Below are 18,880 nucleotides of genomic sequence, written 5' to 3'. Positions count from 1 at the left end.
CCCACCGAGCTGACAAGGGGGAATCCGGCTCACGTTGTATTTAACCAACCCCTCGGCTCCCTGGAGTCGCCTCCTCAACACTCGGAGCTCCCATAATACTCTCTCTGCGAGTGCTTGCCGGCTTTTTCACAGCAAGGGCACCGCGCAAACCAGGCCCCTCACAAGTGGCTGGGAAGTGGAAAAAATCCCCCCCTTCGCGTCTCTCTGCTCACACGAGCATCTGAGCTCCAGGGGCATCCTCACGTACCAGTCATAGAATCATAGAATTATAGAATAACCAGGTTGGAAGAGACCCACTGGATCATCGAGTCCAACCATTCCTATCAAACACTAAACCATGTCCCTTAGCACCTCATCCACCCGTGCCTTAAACACCTCCAGGGAAGGTGACTCAACCCCCTCCCTGGGCAGCCTGTTCCAGTGCCCAATTGATGGATGGTTACGAACCAGAGGACATTTAATGAGCACCCCAAGCACTGAGCAGCTTATGCTAAATGAAACAAAGGCACCTTAGCATAAGGCCTCACAGCTTTTGCACCACAATTAAAGCTAACTTTGCAGAAGCAGCAGCTGCTGTAAATGACACACTCTCTTCAAGGTTTCTCTTTGCAACAATAGAGAGTCGTTCTACCCTAGACGCCTCTCATTTCTCAGGGGAAGCTTTCCTCGGTAGTCCTTGACTTGTTACTTTGTAGTCTATCAATTTGTAGACTGAAATGCTCACACAGCTATTTCTCATGGGAAAACATAATAATGTATTGTAACTAATGATTACTTGTTGCAAATGGAGAATTGTCAAATCAGCTTGTAAAACAATGGCTTGCTTCAGCAAGTAGGGTATAAAATGTGTTGGGAACTTCGATTAAATGGCTTCACTTGGATCATATTGATCACTGCGTGTTGTCCCATATTTTCTTCCGTCACCCAATGACCCTTTCTGTGAAGAATTTTTTCCTAATGTCCAGCCTAAATCTCCCCTGGCGGAGCTTGAGGCCATTCCCTCTCGTCCTGTCCCCCGTCACTTGGGAGAAGAGGCCAGCACCCTCCTCTCTACAACCTCCTTTCAGGTAGTTGGAGAGAGCAATGAGGTCTCCCCTCAGCCTCCTCTTCTCCAGGCTAAACAACCCCAGCTCTCTCAGCTGCTCCTCCTAAGACCTCTTCTCCAGCCCCTTCCCCAGCTGGTTATAAAACCTGGTGATTCTGTGTGTGATTCTGTGTGCGTGAAGAGCAGCGGAGATGCTGAGACCCCACGGAGCTGTAGGGGGAGGAGGTAAGGAGTAACAGCAGGGGACGAGGAGTGCAATGCTACTAGGAAAGGACACCAAGAATGTACTCGGGCACTGCTGTTCTTTAATGTTTGCTTTGTCTCGATCCCTGGAACTGGCCAAGCCTTGACTCCTGAGAGACTTCCTTGGAAACACGTTTCTGAAAGGAAAACTAAACAACAAAGCAAATCCATTAAAAATTCCATGGAGTTAAAACATGCCCAAGGTATCACATCCATAAGAAAGTTCATCTCCCCTCCCGCTTTGATGTCAAAGAGACAGGACGCACGGAAGGACTAAGGGAAGAAGTTTTAATCGCCATTCTTTCTCCTTCTCCACACTGACCCACGCTGTGGATCCAGCTGGGAAAGGACACTAGGGAATGCTTTCACCCACAACAAACGTGCAGCCTAAGGAACCACTGTCACACCCTCCGGGCAAGACCACTGGGTCAGCAGTGTTCACACAACTCCTGGAGACAGCAGGAGAGCCCTGGGCTGGAAACACAAAAGGTCTGTAGCCTCTCACAGTGAAGGCACTTGGAACGTTATTTCTTTCCTAGCCTGAAATCAGTGACCCTAAATAGATCTTCTGGAGTGCAACAGGGAACGCTCACTTACAAGGGAGACAAAGTCAGTTACAGTGACCTCCTGGATATTGAGCCTGTCCCACATCTCAAAATCAGACAAAATTACTTTCTCTCAAAACCAGACCACGCTCAGCAATTCTTTCTGCCCTGAGCCGGAGTCAAGGTAACAGCCTCCCTGCTCGGCCTCTGCCAAACACACTGGACAAATCCCTCGGATGTGCCCAGGCGGAGAGAGCCCTGCCGGCACAGGCGGGAAATGAGGTGCCCTCAAATATTGCCTCCCTCTCGGCCTGGGAGAGCAGACTGAGTCGCTCTAACAGGTCTGTGTCAGTGGCACGTTGGGGATTCCAGAGCTGAACACAGGGCTCCAGGTGGGGTCTCACCAGAGCGGAGCAGAGGGCCGCAGTCACCTCCCTCGCCGGTCCCACTGCACAGAACATCTCTGCCACAGCCACTGCTCCCTCTGTGGGGACAAAAGAGGATGAATCCCAGCAGTTAATTTTCCACTCAGTAAGTCACCGACACAGAACAATCCAGTTCCACGCCCTGCCGAGGGCAGGGACACCTCCCACTGGATCACGTGGCTCGAAACCCCTTCCAACCTGGCCTTGAACACCTCCAGGGATGGGACACCCACCACTTCCCTGGGCAACCGGGGCCAGGGCCTCACCACCCAAAGCACCAAGAATTTCTTCCTACTGCCTAATCGAAATCGTCCCCCCTCCAATTTACAGCCATCCCCCCTTGTACTGTCACTCCACGCCCCTGTAAAGAGTCCCTCCCCAGCTTTCCCAGAGCCCCTTTCAGTTCTGGAAGCTGCTCTAGGGTCTCCCCAGAGCCTTCTCTCCTCCAGGCTGAACAACCCCGACTCTCTCAGCCTGTCCTCACAGCAGAGCTGCTCCAGCCCTCGCATCATCTTTGTAGCCCTCGTCCAGACTCGCTCTAACAGGTCTGTGTCACTGGCATGTTGGGGATTCCAGAGCTGAACACAGGGCTCCAGGTGGGGTCTCACCGGAGCGGAGCAGAGGGCCGCAGTCACCTCCCTCGCCGGTCCCACTGCACAGAACATCTCTGCCACAGCCACTGCTCCCTCTGTGGGGACAAAAGAGAGTAAATCCCAGCAGTTCATTTTCCACTCGCTAAGGTCACCAGCATCAGAAGCACAAGGATTTTCAGTTCTTGCAAACAGAGAAGCTTCCTACATCCCTTTCGGCAACAGCAGTTGCCCTGCGTCCAAGGAAGCTCTAGGCATCTGTGTAAGGCAATGATGCACCATGGACCTCCAGAAGCCATAAGCACAGATCCAGACTGGGGGGGAATTCTCTATGATTTTTCAGATCCATCATCTGGACTCGCTCTAACAGGTCTGTGTCAGTGGCACGTTGGGGATTCCAGAGCTGAACACAGGGCTCCAGGTGGGGTCTCACCAGAGCGGAGCAGAGGGCTGGAATCCCCTCCCTCGCCGGTCCCACTGCTTTGGACGCAGCCCAGGACACCGTTGGCTTCTGGGCTGCAGGCGCATCCATCACCAGAGCTTCTCATCCCATGGCGTTTCTTGGGGGCTGAGGTCAGAATTGACACAAACAACCCATAGCTGCTTCCTTCAGGACAAGCTTTGAAGCAGATCTTCATTCAGTCTGGTTCAACACAGAACACCACATGCTGTCTCCAGATACCTCTGATCCAAAGAGGTTTCTCAGGTCTTCTAAATCCAGAGAGGGGACAGGAGCGCCTTTGATCTCTGGAAGGAGAAGACCGTACACTTGAATCCAATTACAGCACTCGCTCTGGGAAGACCTAACAGAAAATTATTACTAAGGGAAGAAAAAAAGAGCCGTTCAAATATTCCCTCATCAGTTAAACAACCTGTCACTGGCTGATCACTGCCACCAACCGATTCCTTCTGGCCAGCACAGAACACCTCTGCCACAGCCACTGCTCCCTCTGCGGGGAGAAAGGAGGATAAATCCCAGGAGTTAATTTTTCACTCCCTAAGGTAACCCACAACAGAGGCACAGGGATTTTCCATTCCTACAGAGAAGCTTCCTACATCCCTGGAAGCAACAGCAGTTGCCCGGTGCTGAAGGAGCTTTAGGCGTCTGCGCAAAGGAATGTTGCGCCAAGGACCCTCGGCAGGGCGAAGCCTGTCAGAGCACACTCTAGGAGCCCCAGAAAAGCAGAGTTTGTAAGTGAGCTGAGGGGAGTGGGAACTCCTGTTATCCAAGAGCTGTACATTTCTCCTACCCGATTTCCTGACCCCATGCAGAAGGAGGACTTACTTACCACCCCTCTGGCTAAAAGTTCCCTCCCGTTCTGGCCTTTAACCCTCTGTGGAAACAACCTCTGAAAGTCGCCTGCATCCATACACCAAACGCAGACACGGGCGAAAACCCACCTCCTTGCTTTTCAAATGTCAGTCCCTGGTTCTTCTCTGCAGTTTTCTCTGGAGAGGCTTCCCGGGCTCAAGGACGGTTCTCCACTCCCAACTCGGCGCTGACTCGACTCGCATGGAACGGATCCACCTGTTGATTCCTTCGACCTGGAGCTGCGTGTTGTTTTCAGCACCTGAAAGGGTCCCTTCCAGCTTTCTGGAACTTCCGCTCTCCCACGGCTTGATGTCGACGGAGTCTCCGGGCTGGAAGGGGCGTCCTGGAGAATCTAAAGCGAGAGGCTCAGGACACGTTACGCACCGCCCCAGGTCATTCACTCTTTTACCCGACAACAGCAGAGAAGATTTTAGCTCTGTTTCTCCTTCCAGCACCACGTCTCGAGGAAAAAGGGTCATTTGATAAGGCCTCCCAAACACTGATTCATACAGACTGCTCTTTGTCTCAGCTCTCGGCTGTAGCCTTGTTCTTAGCACAGCCAGTACAAGAGCTCGAGGCCACCACAAAGAAGTCTCCTCACAAATTTTACCCTTTTCCCTCTGCAGAGTTTGATTCACCCTTTCCACCTTCCCACTACTCTGGGGGCTCCAGGGCGGGTGCAGGGCCCATTTTATTCCTCGGACTCGGCTCAGCTCTTGTACAATCCCCGCCAGAAAGCGAGGACCTCTAGCTGACAACAGACCTATGGCAATTCCAAACCTTGGTCAAATTCCCTACAAGGAGGTTTGAGTCACCTCTCTTGCTTTGACGGTGCTGCAGGGCAATGCCTCTGGCCAGCCTCAAAATGTGGCTCCTGGTCCCCACAGGTCCCGGGATCCGCCCTGTCTGGGCAGCTCAGAGAAATCTCTCTGCCAGGGATCACCGGGGGCATTTCCTCTGCGAGCAACTCCTAGGGGAGGGCGCTTGAGAGGGACGGGATTATTTTTCAAACAGATTTCAGGCCTCCCCACAATGGATTTAGCAAGCCTGCTCATCCTCACGCTAACTACTTGTCCCCTTAAATCATCGATGACAGCCTCTGCTCCCCAGTGAGTTTCTTGATGCTTTTTCTCAATGAATTTTAGCACTACCAGGGAGAAACTACAGCCTCTTTTGTAGGGGTCACCATCCACCCCCTCTCGTTTGCTGTTGCCCTCACTGATTTTGCCAGTTCCAGATCAGCATCGCTAGAAATGGCACTTGAGAGGGACGGGATTATTGTTCAAACGCATTCGCATCCCCCCACAACGGATATTCAGATCCCTCTCCACAGAAGGGATTAATACCAAGATACCTTTTCCTGCTGCCCTCGAGCTGCTCGCTCTGCCAGTCCACTACATACCTTCATCGGGGACTTTCCCACCCGAGGAGCCTTGCGATGCATTAACGCCGCTTCTCTCCGTTGCCCGACGTCTTCCCGCAACTGCAGGATTTCTTCTCGGTGCTTGACGGGGGATCCTCGTGCAGTTAACACTCCTCTTCCTTTCCACGTTGCCCCACGGGCACGGACCAACCCCAAAGCGTATTTGGAGGCCATCCATCTATTTACCTTCTGAAAGCTGTCCTGATACGGTAATTCCCCTGTTACCTTTACCCCTAGAAAGGCAGCTGCATTTCCTCCCGTAGCTGTTTTCAGCTCCTTGAATCAGGAGCACTGGTGTCGCCGCTGCCCGCAGGCCCTGGCCACCCCCGGCTCACGTTATTCAATTCCTTAGAAAAGGACCCACCGGTCCCCACACGAGCAGCCCTTCCCCAGAGGCCTTAAGGGCCTTCTAGAGAGCCTTTACCACAAGTCCGTCACGAGGTATCCCCAGGCGACACCATCAGCCGTTCCCAGGAGGTCTCTCAGCTCCCACACGCCTCTGGGCTCGGCGGTTCGGCAGACGCTTCCCTGCGATCGCTCCCGAGTCGCTGACGTCCCAGCCGTCACCCCAGGGCTGTCTCTGTGAGCAGCACGCAGGGCGCAGGGCGCTGCAACCTCCTCGGCGCGCAGGAAGGCAGGGGACCCAGGCTTGGAGACCGTCCTGCTGGGACACCGCGGGACTCGTCCTCCGCATCCACGCTGGGCTTGCTCCCATCAGCCACGGCCTTCTCTTCCAGCAGACTCCATAAAAAAGACAAAGGAAAGCACTTGGTTAATTTTAAAACCTTAATTAACATTTATTAACATTTAAACTACGTACAGGGGAAACCATTGAAACTATGTACAGGGGAAACCATTGAAACTATGTACAGGGGAAACCAGGTTTCCCCGCTCCCCCCCCACCCCCATGCCCTCATCGTATGGCCTGGCGAATGAAGCTGCTCTGGACTCTGTCTGCCTTCTCTCTCTCCTTCTTCCTGATGGGATCCACCGCAAAGCAGCGCCAGAGTCGCAGCGTTTCATCCGCAGCAGCCGAGGCCACTGTTTCGCCATCGGGGCTCAGAGCCATGCTCAAGACTCTCGCCGTGTGACCTGAAGAGGAGGTGTGCGCTCAGGGACGGGCCGCTCGGCGCACGCCCCGCTCCCTCTGCTTCTGCCACCACGCTCACATTTACTGCGTGGGCCCCGGGAACCCCAGCAGCTCGCAGAGCTGGCCTCGCACCGGGCTGCAGCAGCAGGAATTCACAGCCCAGGCGGGCATTTGCACCAACAGCGTTCCTTCAGCAGCCCCCAGGAGGGCCTCCCTCGAGCAGCACACGCCTCTGCTCAGCAGCCCGCACCAGCCGAGCTCCAGCTCGGGCCACCGCTCCGCTCCACCCAAGGATCACGTCTCCTTCAGCCGCCAGCAGCCCTCCCTGCCCCAGGCAAAGGGCCCTGCCTACCTTGCAGCTCAGTGACCTTGGACATGGCTGGATACTTCCAGATCACCAGCTGATTCTTTGCGGAGCCGTGGCCCGAAATGAGCTCCTTGTAGGTGGTCGACCACACGATGGAACAGACCTGGCAGGAGGCGGCAATGCAGGGAAGACGAGCTGCTCGTGCCGATGCTCAGCACCCCGAGAGGAGCACGGCCCCCTCCTCGGCCCTGCCTCGGGGCCTCAGGAGCCAGCAGCTCCGCTCAGGCGTCCCACCACAAGCTGTTTACATCCAAGCCGACGCTCACGTCTCACCTGGGAGCGGGCATCGATATTGCCCAGGCAGGTGCCAGAAGACACGTTCCAGAGGCGGATGCGTTTGTCGCCGCCTCCGCCTCCAGTGGCCAGAACGCTGGGCTGCCACGGACACCACGCCACAGCCTGCCAGAAGAGGGGTCAGCCTGAGGCGTGCAACGAGCACCCTGCGCGCAGGCAGTGCCGCACGGCTGCCTCGCACACAAACGCGAGCCCACAGCTGCCCCGCGCTCACCTTGACAGCACCCTGGTGCTGACGGAAGCTCTGCGCTGGAGCAAATCCTCCACGGCCCCCCTGGCTGCTCGGCCAGATGTTCACCACGTGGTCGTCACCACCACTGGCGAGGAAGCGGCCGTTTGGAGACCACTTGAGGCCACACACCTCCCGCGTGTGACCAGCAAGCGTGGCCACCTGGTGCTGAGCGACTCTGACGTCGTGGTGCTGGATGCAGCCGCTGCGAGCCCCGCTGCAGAGAGAAGGCTCACAGGGTCAGGCTGCACACAGTGCTGGGAAAAGCCATCCTGGCGCTGGGGCAGGACGGCTGCACCTGCCGCAGGGTTTCACACCGGTGCTGCCGGCAGATCCGGGCTCTTGGCGTGAGCCGAGCACATCCACAAGGATCTGCACCAGCTCCGCTCCGCCCTTCCAACCCCACCCACTGCTTTACCTGGACAGGATGTAGCTGTTCCAGCTGAGACACCCGACACGGGACACGTGGCTGCTCAGCGTGCGGACACGTTTCCGACGCTCCACGTCCCACAGCTAGGGAAGCAGAACAACAAGTTCTCCAGAGGGCCAGGAAACGCCAGCCCCGTTGCTTTGCCCTACAAACCGCAGCGCGCAGGCTCTGCCATTCAGCCTGCTCACTCTGGGAGCAGGGAACTATTTGTATCTCCTGCCCGCAGAACGGAAGGAGAACGCCAGGGGTCAGGAACCCCAAACCCAAGCTCTGCCTCACTGCCGCAGCTGCTCACTGCCGGAGGACATCTCCAGCCCACACCAGGCAAGTCGGAGCGCGTTGCATCCTTCTAGCGCCAGCCAAGCCTTCGTCCCAAGGCCCCACAGCTCCAGCAACCCCTAAACAGCTCCAGCTCGACTCCTGCACTCACCTGGACCTCACCGTTGCTCAAGCCAACAGCCAGGCAGCTGCCTCCGTTACCCCACGACACAGACGAAACGTAATCAGCTACGTGCTCCGTCTCCATGAGGTTGATGATCTCCCCAGAGACGTGGTGCCACAGGTAGACAGTGGTGTCCAGAGCCAGCGCCAGGAGGTTTTGAGAGCTCCAGTCCAGGAGATTCAGATCTACCGTTTGGAAGAGCAATGCAATGCAGGCCACCCTGCGCTGCCCTGGAGAGCCCTGCCCTTCACCGGTGCTCATCATAGAATCATAGAATAACCAGGTTGGAAGAGACCCACCGGATCACCGAGTCCAACCCTATTCCACCTCCACCAGGTATGCGTGTCCCCCAGCCCCAGTCCAAGCCACCTGCCCAGCACTCGGGACCACTGCTCCTACAAGGCTTCACCCCAGAAGTGGTCCATGCCAGCCCGAGGGCAGAAGAGACCGAAACAGCCCAGGCAGAGCTCCAGTCCCTCAGACCACGCTGGCCTAGGAACCGCACTGCGCTACACAACGATCTCAATGCCCAGCACGCGACATCGCAGCCCACTTACAATAGTCATCACGGATGTCTGGGGCATCCAGGACCCCCTCTGGCGCGCAGGGAATGTATCTGCCCTTCCTCCTGCCGCACCCAGGCATCACCTCGTGCCCGCAGAGCGCTGTGACGTTGTTCTGAAAGCCTGTGTGCAGAGAAACACTTCTGTTAACCGGAGGTCCCGTTTCCTCCCAGCTAAGCCCTGCTCACCCGAGGAGAAATCCCTCCCGGGGAAAATGCAGCCCTGAGAGCAGAGCCACGCTCAGAGGAATGCAGGGCGCTAACAGCACTGCCGGGGTGAACTGCTGAACCAGCTCTGGTAAATCAGTTCTCTGGAGCTGTCACACAGCCCCTCAGCCGCTGGACACCTAAGGATTAGGGAGAGCCCGGTGTGCACAGCAGCTCCCAGAAGCCGGTCGATGCCTCCAAATGCGGAGCCTCTGTGCCGCTGTTCCCCTCCCCAGGGCTCTCCAGCCGAGTCGACTCACCCAGAGCCTGTCCCTCACCTGCCGCAGGGCTCGGAGCCTTTCCACTGAGGCTCAGGATCTTTGCCTCTTCCACATCGAAGCCGTTCAGCCTCACTGCCCAGGCTTTCTGGCGCGCCTGTCAAGGCAGGTCGAACAGGACACGTGACCCCAAAGCGACCAACGGAGGATTCCATCCCATCTACGTCACCCTCGCTTTGAAACCCAAAGACCACGAGGGTCGGCCCCCTCCTCTGTGACGGCCGCTGAGGACCTCGTCTCTCTGTTTGCCCCCGACCCTGGACCCGCGTGTTCCTGACTCCAGTTCCTGAGCTCAGCTCCCTCCTGGCTGTGGAGCCATTCCCTCGATTCTGCTCTGCAGGATCTGTGGTGACGTTGAGTCATCGAGGGCGCGATCTCAGATATTTGTGTATATATATATATTACCACTCCTAATAAGATCAATAACCGTTATTATTATTATTATTGTAATTTTAATTAAAGCTGCGGTTTTAGTTTCCAACTCACAAGTCTCTTTCCTCTCATTTCCCTTTCCCCCTTTCCAGGGGTGTGGGGAGTGGAGGGATTTGGGAGCGCAACTGCACGGTTTTAGCTGCTGAAATCAGCCGGGCTGGGGCTAACCCGTGACACAGCTCCAAGGGGTTTTTCCTCAGACACCAGCAAGCTCTCCTGCTCACATCTGAGCACAGAAGAGCGGCCAGGTCAGTGTCTCACGGCCAGCGGACAAAGCCACAGCCACAAGGAACCAAATGCTTCCTACAGAGATTTCAGAACCCAGCAGACACGTTCCAGAGCGGCTCCCCACGCAGACATTGTGCTGGAACAGCTCCCGCCAGCAGTGTCCCTGGGCACAGGCTCACAGCCTAGGAGCTCTGTACCCTGGGCCGATGAGGCTTTAAAACGGAGCAAAGCTGTGTTTGGCTCCCACAAGGGCCAGAGGCTCTTCCCAGGGACACGACCCTACAGAACAGCTTCACTCAGGGTCCCGCGTCCCCGTTCCATTCCCAGGCCCTACAGCTCCAACCTCATCCCCGGCTCCTCAAGGGCAGAGCTGGAGGCAGCGGCGCTCGGGGCTGTCAGCCTCACGCAACCACGCGACACAACTTACAGTTTGCTTCCCTGGGAAAGGCCGCGAGGGCGTTTGGGAGGGAGCAGCGCAGTCCCTGCAACTCAGCAACACGCTCACCTTCTTGGTGGGTGACACCAAGGCAGGGTCCTGCTCTTGGCTCAGGAGGAACTTGGCCACCTCCATCCTCAGAGCGCGACGGCTGGGAATGTAGCGATCTGGCCGAGCGGTCGTTTGGCTCCTCTGCATTTTGGATCCTCGTTTACCTGCACTCACATGCATCAATATTGTCTGACAGCTACGCAAGAGCCCAGAGGAGAGCCCTCCCGAGGCAGCCAAGCCGGCGCTTTGCCACATCCCCCCTCGCAGACGAGCGGGACTCCCAGCGCTCGTGCCATCCAAAGCCCAACTCGCTCGTAGCTCTGCCCCCCGTCTAACGCACCAGTTAGAGGCTGCCGAGCTCTGTGCCCCCGGCCTCCAGAGCCCCTCGGCTCCCCGCACCCCCCTCTGCCACCGCTCCCCGCTCACCGGCTGCGCCGCACCACATCGCGCTGGAGCTGCGGCTGATGGGGCTGAGCCCGGGGCTGAGCTCTGCTGGGCCTCGGGGATCGCCGGGAGCGGCTGCAGCAGCGCCGCGGGGATCACTGCAGGGATCGCCTTGGGAATCGCCTCGGGAATCGCCTCAGGAATCGCCTCGAGAATCGCTTCGGGAATCGCCTCGAGCGGAAGGGTCGCCTCGAGCATCAACTGCACGTGGGACGCAGGCGAGGGCGTCAGCGCAGGCAGCAACGGGACTGGGCTGCAGCCTGGCTGCCAGGGCCCTGGGCTGATCCTCAGCACCCTCAGCACTGAGGCCTCCTCTGGCCCGGCCTCTCCCTCTGCCCCCCTTCTCCTGCCCCTTCCCTCTCCCCTCTTTCTCTCTCTCTCCCATCCCTCCTCTCCCTCTCCCCTCTCTCCCTCCCACCCTGCTCTCCCTCTCTTCCCTCCTCCTCTCCCTTTCTTTCCCTCTGCACAGCTCCTCTAGGACCCCACGAATCCCTCTAGGAACAGCAGAACCCCTCTGGAGACCCCCAGGACCCCTTTGGGACCCCCAAACCCCTAGAGGGAACTTCCAGAATCCTCTAGGCACCCCCGCAAGACACCCATAGGACACCCCAGAACCCCTCTAGGGACCCCAGGACCCCTCTGGAGTCCCCCAGGACCCCGTTAGGACCTCCTAGAACACCCCGGGGACCCAGAACCCCTCTAGGGCTCAACAGAACCCCTTTAGGGAACTCCAGGCCGCCTCTCGAGCTCCCCTGCAACAAGGTGGGGATCAAAGGGGAAAAGAGCGCCCCCCCAGCTCAGTGCCGCCGCCGTGTGGCCGCATCGCGGTACTGCAGGAAGGGCTGCAAGAGTCTCTTCCACAAGCTGCTCCTTCTCCCTTTTTCCCACCCCAATTCCCCCAGGCGGGAACCCCAGACGGGTCCTGGGGGGTCCTGCAGGGGTTTTTGGGGTTCTATAGGGGTTCTGTGGGTCCCTAGAGGGGTCCTTGGCATCACTAAATGGGTCCCGAGGCTCTAGGGGGCTCCTAGGGATCCCTAGGGGGGCCCTGGAGGTGGTGGAGAGGTCCTTCAGGGGGTTCCTAGAGGGGTCCTGAGGAGTCCTAGCGGGGTCCTGGGGGGCTCTAGAGGGGTCCTGAAGGACATAGAGGCATCCTAGTGGTCCCTAGAGGGGTCCTGGGGGTCCCGAGACGGGGCCGGGGGGGGTCCTAGAAGGGGCCTGGGGGGCTCCAGAGGGATCCTGGGGGTCGTGGAGAGGTCCTGGGGGGTCCCTAGAGGGGTCCTGGGGGTCCTAGATGGGTCCTGGGAGGCACGTGAGGCCACTCCCCTTTCCTCCTCCCCCCTCTCCCCCCATTCTCCTCCCCTGCCCCTTCTCCTCTCTCTCCCCTTCCCTCCCCTCCCTCTCTCCCCCTCTCCGCGCCCCTCCCCGCCTCCCCCGGACCCGCCGCTCGCTGCCTCCCCCAGACCCGCTGCCGCCCGAACCTCCGCGATGCGGTTGGAGCTCCCGCAGCCCCGACGGCGGTTGGACCCGCGCGGACGCGGCTCCGATTGGCTGGGGCGGGGACGGGCCCCTCCCATTGGCTGCGGCGGGGACGGGCCCCTCCCATTGGCTGGGGCGGGGACGGGCCCCTCCCATTGGCTGCGGCGGGGACGGGCCCCTCCCATTGGCTGCGGCGGGGACGGGCCCCTCCCATTGGCTGCGGCGGGGCCTGGGGGCGGGGCTAGGGCGAAGCCCTAAGGGTGTTGGGGGGAACTGGGGGGCTGGAGGGGGAAGAGAGTCGTGGGGGGTCAAGGTGCTGGTGGGGTTTACAGGGCCCCCTCTAGGGACTCCAGGACCCCTCTAGAACCCCCAAAACACCTAGAGTGAAGCCCAGAACTCCCCTGGAGCTGCCCAAGCCCTCTCTATGTCTCCCCAGAAGCACTCTAAGGATGCAAAGACCCCTATAGGGAATCCCAGGACCCCTCTGGAGCTGCCCAAGCCCTCTCTATGACCCCTCAGAACCCTCTAGAGACCCCAGAACCCCTCTAGCAACTCCTCAGGTCCCCTCTAGGATCCCCCAAATCCCTCGAGGGACACCAGGACCCCTCTGGGGCCCCCCAGGACCCCTTCAGGACCCCCAAAAGCCCACAGGGAAGCCCAGGAATCCTCTAGGCCCCCCCCTCCCCCAGGGCCTCTCTAGGACCCCCCATAACCCGTGTAGGGACCCCAGGATCCTTATAGGGAAGGCCAGGACCCCTCTGGAGACACAACTCCCCCCCTCACCAGGACCCCTCTAGGGTCCGGGGAAGGTCATAGAAGTATCCCGGGGTGTTCTAGAGGAGTCTTGGGGGTCCCTAGAGGGGTCCTGGGGATCTTTACATGGGTTCTGGGGGTCACTACATGGGTCTTGGTTGTCCCTTGAGGGGTCCTGCGGGGATCTAGAGGGGATTTGGGGGTTCCTAGAGGGATTCAGGGGGGCCCTGGGGGGCCCTAGAGGGGTTCTGGGATCCCTAAAGAAATCCTGCAGGTTCCTAGAGGGGCCCTGGGGGGGGTCTTAGAAGGATCCTAGGGGATTCCAGAGGGGTCTTGGGGAATCCCTAGAGGGTTCCTGGGGGTCCTTAAAGGGGTTCTGGGGGTCCCTAGAGGGGTGCTGGTTGTCCCTGGAGTGGTCCTGTGAGGATCTCGAGGGGACTTGGGGCTTCTTAGAAGGATTCAGGGTATCCTGCGGGGGCCTAGAGGGCTTCTGGGGGTTCTAGAGGGATGCTCGGGGGTTCTAGAGGAGTCCTGGGGTCCCTCGAGGGGCTCTAGAGGGGTCTCGAGGAGCCTTAGAGTTATTTGGGCGGTTCTGGGGACCCCTAGAGTCATCACGGGGGTTCTGGAGGGGTCCTATGCATCCCTAGATGATTTCTAGGCGTCCTTAAAGGAGTTCTGGGGGTCCTAGAGGGGTCCTGGGGGCCCCTAGGGGCCTGCTGCATGGTTCTAGCGGGGTCCCATAAGGCTCTAGGAAGGTCTTAGAATGATTCAGGGGGTCCTGGGGAGACCTAGAGTCATCCTGGAGAGTCGAGAGGCATCTTGGGGGTCTGTAAAGGGGTCCTGGAGGTGCTAGAGGTGTCCTGGTGGTCCCTAGAGGGGTTCTTGACATCACTAAATGGGTCCTGGGTGGCTGTTTAGACGTCCTGTGGGTGCTGGTGGCTTTAGAGGGATCCTGGGTGTCTCTAGAGGGGTCCTGGTTGTCCCAAGAGGGGTCCTTCGGGGCTCGTGAGGGATTCTGGGGGACCCCGTGGGGGCCCTAGAGGGCTCTATAGGGGTCGCTAGAGGGGCCCTGGAGAGGTCCTACGGGGCCCCTAGAGGGGTCCTGAGGAGTCCTAAAGGGGTCCTGGGGGGCTCTAGACCTCGCCCAGTCCATCCACGCCAGAGCCCGGGAGCTGGATCACAGCCCTTACCCTTCACGGACACGCAGGACAGAGTGAGATTACGCAGGGAGATCGTTAAGAAAAGATTTTATCCCAAATTTCTTGTGCGGTTAGTTCTGCAGGCACTTTTCTTGTTGTGTGTGTCTATCATGGGTAATAGAAAGTGTGATCGGTGGTGGGAAAGATACAGGAAGAGAAGGAGAGAGAAAAGGTTTAAGGAGCAGACAATACACTCGGAGATGCGTCCCGATCCAGTATCAGGGAGGGTTCTTAAACGATCCCAAGAGACCAAGATTAAGGCACAAACGAGGTCAGATGCCGTACAATCTTGTGAGCTTTATTTTAACAACTGACAACAGCGACAGGACAGAGAGGAAAAGAAAGGAAAAGTTAGAACCCCTAAGCAAGAAGACGGTAGAGATGCGGCTAATTACCACCACCACGAATCCAGCGATGTCCCGTTGGATCGGTCTCGGTGCAGGTGATGATGAAGACACAGCCACGGGGTGATGATGATGTTCCAAGCTCCAGGAAGCCCGGCGAAGGCACACACAGCAACACACACGAGGTCGAGTCCACCAGCAACGAAGAAGCAAGCAATGAAGGAGTCCAGCACCCCGAGCCTGCCGAGCAATGGGGAAGTCAAGCACCCTGAGCCCACCGAGCAATGACGAAGTCGAGCACCCCGAGCCCACCGAGCAACGAAGAAGCCAGAGGCTCCCCCATTTATCGCCCCAGTCCACGGTTTCCCCGAATAGTCCAACCATTTTCAGGAATGCCCAGGTGCCACTCGGTAAGCGCACTTCGGGTGGATGTCATGGTTTTTCCGTTGGGGACAGTTTGGCAGCGCTCACGAGATCGGCTCTTCATTGCAATAAAGATCCCTTACGAGATCGTGGGGGCGTTGGCAGCGATGTTGAGCCAAAGCAGTTCAACGGTTACGGCCCCTTACACCGCCCCGTGGCTCAACATCGCTGGCTTCATGGCGGTGTGAAAGACAGAAGGACAGAGAGAGAAAAAGGCCAGAAGAATGCGCAATACAACAACAAACAAAACGTCCAGCAAATTTTACAATCACAAGCATCTTCTTGACAATATCCTTAACAAATATTACAACCTTAACAAATATAAACATCTTACAAACCCACAAGTCTTATCTTAAAAACTACTTAAGCCTACAAAACCGTAACATCTTATCCTAAAACTAATCAACTCGACAAAGCTTCAACATCTTATAAAACAGTTTTAAACCTCCGATTCGTTGACCGTCGGTGCCTCCGGGCCCGCCTCTGATGCCTCCGACGAGTCAGCACGACAACACAATAGTTTACATTGCGGACATTCATGAGGAAAAAATACACGTATACAAAGGCAAAACACGAGAATCAATGCTATAACGCTAAGGGTATAAAAGATGGGGACTAACACCAACATTTTTAAAGAAAAATACCAAGAAGCGTCTGAGGCCCTGGCAGTCCACGCGGTCACTGCTTCGCCCGATTTGGAGGTCGCATGCACAGTGGGAAAATCCCTTTCCACACCTCCTTATAAAGCGATTTTAAGGCGTAACGCGCATGTGCTGTTTGAGTCTAGAAACTTCTAGGTGGTTCTATCCTAAACTTAGAAAGAAAAAAAAACCCTCTTGCAGCCCTTCCTGCAGTACCGCGATGCGGCCACACGGCGGCGGCACTGAGCTGGGGGGGCGCTCTTTTCCCCTTTGATCCCCACCTTGTTGCAGGGGAGCTCGAGAGGCGGCCTGGAGTTCCCTAAAGGGGTTCTGTTGAGCCCTAGAGGGGTTCTGGGTCCCCGGGGTGTTCTAGGAGGTCCTAACGGGGTCCTGGGGGACTCCAGAGGGGTCCTGGGGTCCCCACAGGGATTCTAGGGGTTCCTAGAGGGGCTCGAAGGGGTCCTAGAGGGAGCCTAGGGGGTCCCTAGAGGGGTCCTCGGCTTCCCTATAGGGGTTTTGGGGGTCATAGAGGGGTCCTGGGGGCTCTAGAGGGGTTCTGTGTGTCCTCTTATTAAACCTTTTCTTAACCATCTCCCTGCATCATCTCACTCTCCCCAGGACCCCTCGAGGACCCCCAGAACTCCTTTAAGGACCCCTAGAAACCATCTAAGGATGCAGAGGACCCCTCTAGAATCCTCGTGACGACTCTAGGGGTCCCCAGGACACCCCGAATAACTCTAAGACTCCTCAAAACCCCTCGAGAGCCCTGCAGAACCCTCTAGGGCTCCCCAGAACTCCCCGAATCCCTCGAAGAACCCCCAAAGGCCCCTCTAGGGACCCCAGGACTCCTCTAGAACCCCCGAGCATCCCTCTAGAACCCCCAGAACCCCTTTACAGACACCCAGAAGCCCTCTAGGCCCCCGCAGGATACCCTGAATCCCTCTAAGAGGCCCCAAGGCCCCTCTAGGGACCCACAGGATCTCTCTAGACCCTCCAGGACCAATCTAGGGACTCCCAGGACTCACTAAATCCTTCTAAGAAGCCCCAAGTCCCCTCGAGATCCTCACAGGACCACTCCAGGGACAACCAGCACCCCTCTAGGGACCCCCAGAACCCCTTTAAGGACCCCCAGGAACCCTCTAGGGATTCCCCAAGACCCCTCTGGAATCCCCTAGGATCCTTCTAAGACCCCCCCAGGGCCCCTCTAGGGACCTGCAGAATTTCTTTAGGGACCCCAGAACCCCTCTAGGGCTCACCAGGGCCCCCGAATCCCTCGAAGAACCCCCAGATCCCCTCTAGATCCCAGCTGGACCCCTCAAGGGACAACCAGGACCCCTCTAGTGACCCCCAGAATCCATGTAAAGACCTCCAGGACTCCTCTAGGGACCCCTAAGACTCCTCTAGAACACCCCAGGATACTTCTATGACCCCCCCAGGACCCAAGAGGGGTCCTAGAGGGGTCCTGGGGGTCCCAGAGGGGGTTTCATCTCCAGAGGGGTCACAGTCACTTTACAGTCCCCTGAGGCACCTTTCTCTTGTTCCAGTGCCTTAAGGAACAAATGTACAAACAGGGACCTGCCAGGCATGGGAAATGTGAGCTGAGATGCTCTGAGAAGGGAGACGGCACCACATAGCTGGGAAGATCAGCCCAGGCCACCCTGGAGCAGGGAGCAGCTCCGGGTGGGTTTTCTGTCTCTCACGTGCTGAGGGGGTCCAGGCTCAGGGTTAAGGCTCAGTTCCTCACGCACCTTTTCTCTTGATTGAAAGGGCGTGGAAAACTATTCAAGCACTCGCAGACACGTGAATGGCAAAAGCTTGTAGGAAAACATGCTATCCTGACAAGCGAAGCACCAGCAAAGGTACATGGGAGCACAGCAGAGCCCTGCGCCCGCCTCCAACAGGTACCCAGGAGTGTGCAAGAAGAGTGATGTGCAGTGCTAACAGCCCAGAATATGCTTCCTCCCTCCCAGACTGGCAGGTTAGGGTGCTCCCAAGTCACAGGCAATGTCCCGACGCTGCTTAATACTTGCTGGCTGCTCCCTTGCTGCACATAGAAGCCCCTGGTGTCCACGCACCCTGTCTTCCAGACCCTGACAGAATCTCCCCGTTCCCAATTTCCCGGGACATCCCATGCTGAGCAGCAGTGGAAGCAGCAGTGGATTTGGAATCAGTACCAAATCAAAAGCCCCCAGCAACACTTCCAGGCAGCTGCAGGACCCACTCCATCCCAGGCAGGGCACGGGGATGGAGGCAACCCCAGCTGGGAACAGGGCTGCTGCCCACCCAGCAGTCTTTGCAGCTCCTCATCCCCCACAGAAGAAGAGTTCTATGCTGCAGGGAGCCGAGCTGTGGAGCCCAGCAGGGACACGGCAGCAGTGGGGACAAGCAGGGGAGGACACGGGGGTCTCCTTCGGACACCCCAGCCCAGCCCCAGGTCCCACGTGCTGCAGCAGAAAGGGTGCTGTTGGGACAAACACCCCATCGCCCGGTGCTCCGAGCAAGCTCAGCTCCCTTTCATCCGCTCCCTTCGCTGGACGACAAACGTGTGAGACAAGCCCCCAGTCTGAAGCCAGAAACCTCCCCACAGGGTTGTACAGCCCCTGCCTGCTCAAGCCATAGCTCCCCACCTCTCTGCTCCCATCTCCTTCACTAGCTTCCCCTCCCAAGAAGCCCCAGATTCTCTCTGCCTTTTTTTTTTTTAGCCCTTTCACACATCCAAATCCACCCCCAAATGCTGAAATCAAAACAAAATAGTCACAACATCCTGAAAGAGTTCGGGTTGAAAGACAGCTTTAAAGATCGTCTCAGACCATCAATAAACTTCTTATGCTGGGCTTTTAACTGTTTCAGCGTTCGTGTTAAATCCCACCTTGAGCCTTTCTTGGGGCTCAGCAGCAAAACACACCTCTGGCACATTTCGGGGTGGGCAGAGCGGCCCCTGAAGCCCTGAAGAACAGTCCAGGCAGCAGCA

General features: G+C 57.6%; 1 protein-coding gene across 1 annotated transcript; it reads right to left on the bottom strand.

Moving 5' to 3' along the window:
- Nucleotides 1-6,496: 6,496 nt before the first annotated feature.
- LOC138723332 (cell division cycle protein 20 homolog) lies at nt 6,497-14,455 on the bottom strand. Its single transcript, XM_069862278.1, has 11 exons — nt 14,447-14,455; nt 14,200-14,317; nt 10,648-10,796; nt 9,483-9,579; nt 8,993-9,121; nt 8,424-8,620; nt 7,982-8,076; nt 7,549-7,780; nt 7,314-7,439; nt 7,026-7,143; nt 6,497-6,675 (listed from the first exon to the last, which is right to left on the bottom strand). The coding sequence occupies exons 1-11, from the start codon at nt 14,453-14,455 to the stop codon at nt 6,497-6,499; spliced, it is 1,449 nt and encodes a 482-aa protein (XP_069718379.1).
- Nucleotides 14,456-18,880: the final 4,425 nt, after the last annotated feature.

Source organism: Phaenicophaeus curvirostris, chromosome 8 (assembly GCF_032191515.1).
Source record: "Phaenicophaeus curvirostris isolate KB17595 chromosome 8, BPBGC_Pcur_1.0, whole genome shotgun sequence".
In the NCBI taxonomy this organism is placed as follows: Eukaryota; Metazoa; Chordata; class Aves; order Cuculiformes; family Cuculidae; genus Phaenicophaeus; species Phaenicophaeus curvirostris.
This window is presented reverse-complemented; position numbering and strand designations above follow the sequence as displayed.

Bases quoted from the DNA above. Each gene is read 5' to 3' on its own strand.
- LOC138723332 (XM_069862278.1), bottom strand. The intron at 9,122-9,482 runs GTGAGGGACAGG...CTCTGCACACAG, and splicing joins GGCTCCGAGCCCTGCGGCAG to GCTTTCAGAACAACGTCACA. The intron at 7,144-7,313 runs GTGAGACGTGAG...GCCTCCTGCCAG, and splicing joins ATATCGATGCCCGCTCCCAG to GTCTGTTCCATCGTGTGGTC.